The 9,369-nt window shown below is 38.9% G+C and overlaps 1 protein-coding gene across 2 annotated transcripts in view; it reads right to left on the bottom strand.

The window, feature by feature from the left end:
• SPECC1 (sperm antigen with calponin homology and coiled-coil domains 1) overlaps positions 1-9,369 on the bottom strand; it is a 291,889-nt gene that overhangs the window by 84,790 nt on the left and 197,730 nt on the right. For both annotated transcript variants that reach the window (XM_006901390.1, XM_006901389.1), the window contains one exon: positions 8,567-8,669. In XM_006901390.1, the coding sequence (XP_006901452.1) occupies positions 8,567-8,669 (103 nt within the window). The remainder of the gene's footprint in view (positions 1-8,566; positions 8,670-9,369) is intronic.

The following is a 9,369-nucleotide window of genomic DNA, read 5'->3' on the forward strand; positions in this document are numbered from 1 at the left end:
AGAATCTTGCTTGCATGTGAAATCAATGAGATTGTTCTATAGTTTCCACACTCTTTGGGTCACCCTTCTTTGGGATGGGAACAAATATAGATCTCTTCCAGTCAGTTGGCCAAGTGGTTTTTCTCCAGATTTCTTTGCACAACTTGGTGAGCACATCCAGGGCAGCATCTGTTAGCTGAAATACTTCAATTGGGGCCTTATTTTTTGCCATTTCCTTCAAAGCAGCCTGAACTTCTTCTTTCATCACCATAGGCTCATATGTTGTTTCATTAAATTCTTCTGTGTCTGCCAATTCCTTTTGATACAGTGATTCAATATATTCTTTCCATCTTCTTTTAATACTTCCTGGATCATTTAATATTCTTCCTAAAGCATCCTTGATTATAGCAACTTGAGGTTTGATTTTGTTCTTCAGTTCCTTGAGCTTAAGAAATGCTGAGCGAGTTTGGCCGTTTTGATTTTCTGACTCCAACTCCTTGCACATTAGTTTTTTTTATTTTAGTTGGTTCTGTTGTGATGTTGCCCATTTTATCTCTTATTCAGATTATTTGTGTCTTTGACTTATTTTCTTTTGTTAGTTTTGCTAGTGGTTTGTCTATATTTTATTGACCTTTTCAAAGAACCAACTCCTTGTCTTGTTGATGGTTTCAATTTTTTTGTTGTTTTCAATTCATTTCTTTCTGCTCTAATTTTTATAATTTCAGATTTTTTAGAGGGTGTCAAGTTTTCTTGCTGTTCTTTTTCAATTTGTTGGAGATGTTGGGTTGGGTTAGAGAGTCAATGGTAATTTTTTCCTTGTCTTTTGATGTGTTTGTTTATTGCTATAAATTGGCCTCTGATTATTGCTTTTGCTGTTTCCTAGAGGTTTTGGTAAGTGGTGTTTTCATTATTTGTTTCAAGAAACTTTTTAATTTCATTTTTTATTTCTTCTAGTACCGAGTCATGTTCAAGCAAGTTGTTGTTCAGCTTCCAGATGTATGTTTTTTTCCTCCTTTATCCTCTTGTTCTTAATTTCTAATTTTGTAATACTGTGGTCTGAAAAGATGCTTTGTATTATTTCTATGTTTTTAATTTATTGATGCTTCTCTTGTGACCTAGAATGTGATCTATTCTGGAGTACGTTCCATGCACATTGAAAAGAACAACTATCCTATTTTTATAACAGTGGCTTTATGCAGTGTTTGTCTTTTTTGTGACTGAGTTATTTCACTCAGCATAACGTCCTCTAGGCTCATCCATGTTGTGTAGTGTTTCATAAGTTCTTAAACAATAATAAATAAGGAACTTATTGATTAAGGACTTATCAATGATTATTTATTAAGGAGTGTTACCATTATGTCTCATGGTGACCCTCCATTGAGTTTTCAATGTTGTAAATATTTTTTTATTAACACTTGAATGTTTTATTATTTATGACCCTCACTTTAATGGAGTGTGTGTGCCTTCTAGCCCCGCTTACTGTGCGGTGCTCAATGAGGATGGTGCTTGGGCTCCTCAGCAGATCAGTTACTGAATTTCTGCCTTTTCCTACTGTTCCTTGGCAGAGAGAATCTATGAGCCTCTGCCCTGAATTTCTGCATCTCAGACACTTTTTAATTAGAAGCACTCTATGTTTTCTAATCTGTCTGCCTCTGGATAAATTCCTGTATTATTGTGCCTTTAAGATGTGACCACAGGGGAATGCAGCTTGAGGTCAGTGGACACCTGTCATTGGCATGGAGGTTATACAGTGTGGGGACCAAGACGGTGGGTAGCTGTGGCCTGTGCTTTCCCCTTTGGTTCTTGCAAATTCAGTCAGTCGTGTCGGCTGGCGCCCCACAACAATTCATTAGGTCACTAGAGCTCCTTAATCCTTAGAATAGAGTAGGCCAAAGCAGTGAGAGGATCTGAGTCACTTAAAAAAAAAAAGGTAAGTAGGCAGTCTGCATTTTGGGTGTCTCTAATATTGGTTGTTCTGGTGGCCTAGTGGACAAGGACATAGGACACAGGCATGTGATTTGACTTCACTAGCTGCTCTGTGGGAGAAAGATGGACAATTTCTCCTGTGTGATTTACTGCCTCTGCAAACTCACTGGAGAGTCAGCAATGAGTTGGTGCCCACTCTATGGCACACAACAACAACAACAATGTTGGTTATTCTTTGTCATACACACACATACACAAATACTCACCAAGCAAAGTATACAAAGTATAAACTGCTTCCTAATCCAGTTTCCTCCTTTTAGCTTAGTAAAAAGCCCTAGAACTCATTAGCTGTTCTACAGATAAAAGATGATCTGTCTCCTCCTGCAAAGATTTACAGCACTGGAAACTTGATGGAGAGGTGCTGTGAGTCACAACCTACTTGATGACATGGGATTTTGGCTTGGTATTATTATTAACCTGACTAGATGGTTTTTAAACAATTTTTTAATATAAAATAAGAAAGAAAAGTATTAACAAAGATTCAAGATATTACTCGGTAGACTCTGACTTTGAGACACCTGACTGCACCTGATGTTACAAAGACAAGGCCAGCTCAGTTTCTTAAATATATGGGGAGAGTGTTAGTCTTTGCCCACATTTCTTGCTTGCTTCTTCCTCTAACCATATGAACCCCCAAAAGCTTGATGTCAAGAAGAGAGAATTGTGGTTGTCAGCATTTTGAGAATTTTTAGCAAAAGGATAAACTAGACCTTGGTGAGAAGAATGGAGTTGTTAGGTGCCATCGAGTGGAGTATGATTCATAGCAATCCAATAATCAATAGCCATAAAACCTGTCCTATCCTGTGTCATCATCTCTGACATACTGGAGTCCATTACTGCAGGCATTGTCAATCATTTCATTGAAGGTGTTCCTCTCCTTCACTGACCCTCAGCTTTCCCAGCATGGTGTCCCTTTCCAAGGAAAAACTCTCCTAGTGACATGCCCAATGTATGAGAGTTGAAGCTTGGTCATCTTTGCCATCAAGAATGGAGTAGCTGCTGGTGACCTCAAAGAAGGAGTCTACTTAGTGAAAATGTTGTTGCTGTTAAGTGCCGTGGAGTAAAGCATCACTCATAGCAACCCTATATATATATATTTTTTTTAATTCGGTTGGGGCTGAGTCTTCAATTGAAGGTGCATGGGTGTAGCCATTGGCTTTTGAAAGGTGAGTTCTTGTTGTCTTGGTTGAAAGTCAGCTGTGGATTGTTTTGGTTGGTTTTATTTTGTTCAGAATCATGTGTGAGCTGATTTGATTGGATGCATTTTGCTAGCAATGAATTGTAGGCTAGAAGCCTCTTCTTATAGCCTATCAGAGCCTGTTGCACAGGCCTGTGTGTGTGTATTTTTGTTTGTTTGTTTTTACATTTGGTTGGGCCCAAGGGCCTGATGTTAACTGTGTTTGGAATGAACATTCTCCTAAATGGTACAGCACTGCTCTGTCAATCATTTAGTAAAAATGGTAAAATAAAAATTTTGAAGGAAAACAGAAACAAATATATCCATAATTGAGAACAGACAGAATTTCTTAAAACAGGATTAAAAAAACCAGTATTATTAGAATAACGATTGATAAATTAGATGACCTAAACTTAAAAACATTCATTAGAAGACACCATTATATTGTTTTTTTTTGTTAGTAGGTGCCTTCCAGTCAGCTGTTACTCAGAGAGATCTTATGAACAGCAGCTTTGAACCTTGCCCTATCCAGTGTCATCTCGTGATCTCTGATACACTCAACTCCTTTCCAGTCACTGTGCCAACAGATTATCCTGTCTTTTGCTGATTCTCTACCTTTTCTAGCATGAAGTCTTTTTTCCAAGAACTGGATGCTCCTACTAATATGTTTATAGTATATGGATGAAATTTCACCACCTGTGCCTTTATGGAACACCCTGGTTTATCTTCCTCCACTACAGATACTATTAATAGACGGAAAATTCAAACCACATTGGGAGAAAAGATGTGCAAATATATCTATTTGACAAAGGATTTATCACAAGAATATATTAACAAAAATAAAAGCAATAAAGGGCTCTCTGGTGGCTTAGTAGTAAGGAGTTGAGCTGGTTACTCAGAAGAATGTGGGTTGGGTTGACCAGCTGCTTTGTGGGAGAAAGATAAGAAATCTTGTCCTGTGTGATTTACTGCCTCGGAAAAGCCTCTGGAAAGTCAGCGATGAGTCAGTTTTGACCCAATGGTACTTAACAACAACAAAAGTAATAAAGGAGGGAAATCAGTTTTAAAAATGGGTAAAAGACTTGAGCAGGGACATCTCAAAGGTCTATCTAAATGTTCAATCAGTTTATGAAAAGGTGCTCAACTTCATCAGTAAACAAGAAAAGGTAATCCAAACTACAATAGCACTGCACAGTCAGAAAGTTTGCCATACCAACTGTTGGTGAGAATATAAAGAAATACATGTCTCATAAATTCCTGTTGAGATGTAAATTATACAACCACTGTGCAAATCAGTTTGACAATATTTACTTAGAAGATATATATGCAAACCCTATTTGCTCAGTAATTCTATTTCTAGGCATTTAACCAGTAGGAAAGATGACACACGTGTTTCAAAAGACATATACAAAAACACAGTAGGACTATCTTTATCAGTCCCAAACTAATGAAAATGACCATCATTAATAGAATGGGTAAATAAATAATGGCATAATCATACAATAACTTAATAAAGGGTGAAAACATAAACAAGCTATAACTATATGCAAATTGTATGGATAAGTCTTACAAATTTATTTCTCCATGGTAAAAAAGCACCCCCAAACCAAGAACCCAGATGCAAGTATGACATAGCTTTTAAACTCCATTTATGTATGTCCAAATTAAGGAATAATTTATACAGTATTTAGGGCTAAATAGGGAGCTCTGGTGGCCTAGTGGGCAAGAAGTTGTGCTGTAATCCCAAAGGCATGTAGTTCGAGGTCACAAGCTGCTCTGCAGGAGAAGGATGGGCAATCTTCTCCAGTGCAATTAACTGCCTCTGAAAACTAGTAGGAGGGTCAGCTAAGGGTTGGTTCTGACTCTATGGCACACAACAACAACAGTGGTAAGAAGTTGTGTTGCAATCCTATAGGCATGCAGTTTGAATCCATCAGCTGCTCCACAGGAGAAAGATGAGTAATCTCTACTCGTGTGTCTTACTACCTCTGAAAACTCACTAGAGGGTGAAGTATGGTTCAGCTCCAACTTGATGACATATAACATTTACAGAAAATCATATTATTGTTGTTGTTACGTGCTATCAAACTGACTACAACTCATAGTGATCCTGTGAACAACAGATCTGAACCTTGGCCAATGCTGGACCAACTTCAAGATCTCTGTCATGCTCAAGGTCATTGTGGAATTTACAGTGTCAATCCATCCCACTGAGGGTCTTTCTCAGCACAATGTCCTTCTCCAAGGACTAGGTCCCTCCAGAAAATATGCTCAAAAAAAGTGAGGCAAAGTTTCACTATCCCTGCTTATTATGGAACACTCTGGATGCACTTCCTTCAAGACAGATTTGTTTGTTCTTTTGTTTGTCCACAGGATAGTCAATATTCTTCTCTAAAACCACAATTCTTTTATTTTATGTGTGTACTGTCAAATTGTATCTGACTGGTACAGGAGGCGATTGTTCCTCCTTCTTCAGCAGAGCATCTAAAGCACTGATTCTTCTTTATTCACTGTCCAACTTTCAGATACATAGGAAGTAACTGAAAATATCACAGCTTAGTGCGGGCCCACCTTAAGACTTTAAACTGACATCTCCGCTCATTAGGACATTGGAGATGTCTTTGGCAGTAGATTTCCCCAAAGCAATACATCTTTTGATTGCTTGACTACCGCTACCATGTGTATTGAGTGTGGATCCAGGTAAAATTAAACTATTGACAACTTCAATCTTTTCCCTGTCTATCACAATTTTGTCTATTTGCCTAGTGGTGAGGATTTTTGTCTTCTTGATACTGAGATGTAATACATATTGAATGCTGTAGTTCTGATCTTCTTCAGTAAGTGCTTCAAGTATTCTTCACTTCCTGAAAGCAAGGTTGTGTCATCTGCATAATGCCAGTTATTAATGAGTCTTCCTCCAGTCCTGATGTCACATTCATCTTTGCAGACTCCAGTTTCTCAAATTATTTGCTCAGGATACACACAACCCTGATGCACACCTTTCCTATTTAAACAATATAGTGTTGTTTTGTTCTTTTTGGACAAAAGCTTCTTCGTCTATGTGTAGGTTTAACAATTAAATTTTTGGAGATTCTAATTTTTCTTCATGTTATCCATAATTTATTATGTTCCACACAGTCAAGAACCATTGTACAGTCGACAAAACACAAGTCAACATCTTTTCTGGTATTCTCTGTTTTCAGCCAATATCCGTCTGCTACCAACAATAATATCCCTTACTTTCTAAAGATTAAATATCTGTGCTCATCAAAACCTGTTTTCCAACAAGGTGAAAAGAAAACCTACTGACTTGGGAAAAAACATCTGGCAATAAAATCTCAGATAAGGGTCTCATAACAAAAATTTACAGAATACTCCTGGACCTTCAGAAGAAAAAGACTGACAACACAATTACAAAATGGGCAAGAGATATGGAAAGAATTTTCACAGAATAAGACATTCGAATGGCCAACAGACACATAAAGAAATGCTCAAAATCACTGGCAAGTAGCTGCACTGCAATCCCAAAGTCATGTGGTTTGAATCCACCAGCTGCTCCATGGGAGAAGGATAAGCAATCTCCTCCCATGTGATTAACGGCCTCCAAAAACCCACTAGAAGGCCAGGTATGGGTTGGTTCCAACTTGACGATACAGTGTTGTTGTTGTTATGTGCTGTTGAGTCGTTTGTGACTCACAGCAACCCTATGTACAACAGCCCTAAACCCCGCTCTATCCTGTGCCAATCGCACTGCCTCTGACACACCCATCCTGATTACCCCAGTCACTGAATCAATCCATCTCATAAAGGGTCTTCCCCTCTTGCGCCGTCCCTCCACCTTCCCAAGCATGATGTCCCTCTCCAAGGACCTGTCCCTCCTTGCAACATGCTCAAAGTATGTCAGACGAAGCCCCAGAATCCTTGCCTCCAAGGAGTTGCTTGGTTTAACCCTCTCCAGGATGAATCTGTTTGTTTTCCTAGCAGTCCATGGTATTCTCAATACTATTCTCCAGCACCACAGCTCAAAGGCATCAATTCTCCTTCTATCCTCCCTAGTCATTGTCCAACTCTCTGACGCATAACAAGAGAGTGCAAAGACCATGGCCTGTATCAGGCACACCTTAGTATCCAGAGAGACACCGTTGCTCTTGAGTACTTTAGAGAGTTCCCTAACAGCAGACTTTCCCATCGCAATACATTTTTTTTTATTTCCTGGCTGCTGGTGCCAAGAGTGTTGACCGTGGAGCCAAACAAACTGAAGCTGTGAACAATCTCAATCTCTTCACCATCCATCCTGATGCTACCAATTGGTCCAGTGGTGAGAATCTTTGTCTTCTTGACATTGAGCCATAGCAACATCATATATAGAAAGCTTAAATGAACTGGCATTGTTCAATTTCTCTATTTGGGTACTGATTGCATGAGTTTCAACATCACCATCATAATTCATGAAACTATAGTTTATATTTAATATTCCATAATTTTAAAACAAACACCTTACGCACATATCAGATTTTACCTTCTTGTCTTCTTGTTGTTATGCGCCGCTGAGTCGCCTGCAACTCATAGTGACCCTATGTACAATAGCCCTAACCCTTGCTCTGTCCTGTGCCAATCGCACTGTTTCTGACACACATAACCCCATTACCCCAGTCACTGACTCAGTCCACCTCATAGAGGATTTTCCTCTCCTTCAGTCTCCCTGCACCCTCCCAAGAATGATGTCCTTCTCTAAGGACTGGTCACTCCTTGCAACATGTCCAAAGTATGTCAGATGAAGCTTCAGAATCCTTGCCTCCAAGGAGCAGCCTGGTTTAACCCTCTCCAGGATGAACCTGTTCCTTTTTTCAGGAGTCCATGGTATATTCAATACTCTTCTCCAACACGACAGCTCAAAGGCATCGACTCTCCTTCTATCCTCCCTAGTCATTATCCAGCTCTCTGATGCATAACAAGTGATTGCAAAGACATGGCTTGTATCAGGCATCCCTTAGTCTCCAGAGTGACACCATTACTCTTCAGTACTTTGGATAGGTCCCTAACAGCAGACTTTCCCATCGCAGTATGTCTTTTAACTTCTTGGTGGCTGGTGCCAAGAGTGTTGACTGTGGAACCAAGCAAACTAAAGCTGTGAACAATCTCAATCTCAATTTTTCTTGTCTTATCTTCACAAAAAACAGATACTACCCCAGTAAACTGAAATAGTTAAATGCAAACAACTCTGTAACAAATACAAAGATAAGTTTTGGGAAAACTCTGGTGGCTACCCATGTGGAGACAGTGTACAAATTAGACACATGCATTCTTCCTCAGGAGGGGGATTTAACAAATTTGTCTTCTTTCATTGAAGTCTATTGAGGCTATTGCTCAAGAACTTAGACCTTCTGTCTGGAGCTGGGAGAAAGAGGCCAATATTTCCCTTACCGCATAACCTTCTGTCTTCTTCTGACACCATTTCAGCAGAGCGTTGCGCTTGGAGCCACCATATTCCCGGGCCAACGCAGTAAGAGGGTCTCTTCTTTCCACACTAGTTAGAAGAAAAGGTAGCACACAATAAAGAGAAAATGCTAATTTTTACAACTTTAATTATACAGAAATAAATAATGAGATCACAAAAGCAAATGTCTACGTAATAGCAATACTCTAAGCAAAAAGACAAATTAGTCACATTAATAATGGATCTTTTAAAATTGTGGATTATGTATATAACGTTTACCATTTCAACATTTTGTACCATAGGATTCAGCGGCATTAATTACACTCAACATGGTGTCTTGTTCATCACCATCATTAATGTCTAAATTTGTCTATTACCTTTAACACAAACCCAATGCCTCCCTTTCCTCCCTCCTGCCCACCCTTGGGAATCACTAATAAACTTTGGTCTCCATACACATGCTTACTTTAGAGATTTCACATAGGTGGAATCATATGTTCCTTGTCCTTTCGTGACTGATTTCTTTCATTCTGTATAAGAATATTGCCAATGTTCATCCATGCCAGTACATGAATTAGGACTTCCTTTCACTTGATGTCTGAGTAATATTCCACTGAATAAGGCATTTTTTTATGTCTCATGGGAGTATGATTTATATAATACTTCCATGAAACATAAAAAAAAGTGTAGATAATAACAAACTGTGGCTGACTCTGAGAAGAATGGGAATCCCAGAACACTTGATCGTTCTAATGCGAAACTTATACTTGGACCAGGAGGCAGTCGTCAG

The sequence above is a fragment of the Elephantulus edwardii genome, unplaced genomic scaffold (genome assembly GCF_000299155.1).
Source record: "Elephantulus edwardii isolate Elephantulus edwardi_28Jun2011 unplaced genomic scaffold, EleEdw1.0 scaffold00324, whole genome shotgun sequence".
Classification (NCBI taxonomy): domain Eukaryota; kingdom Metazoa; phylum Chordata; class Mammalia; order Macroscelidea; family Macroscelididae; genus Elephantulus; species Elephantulus edwardii.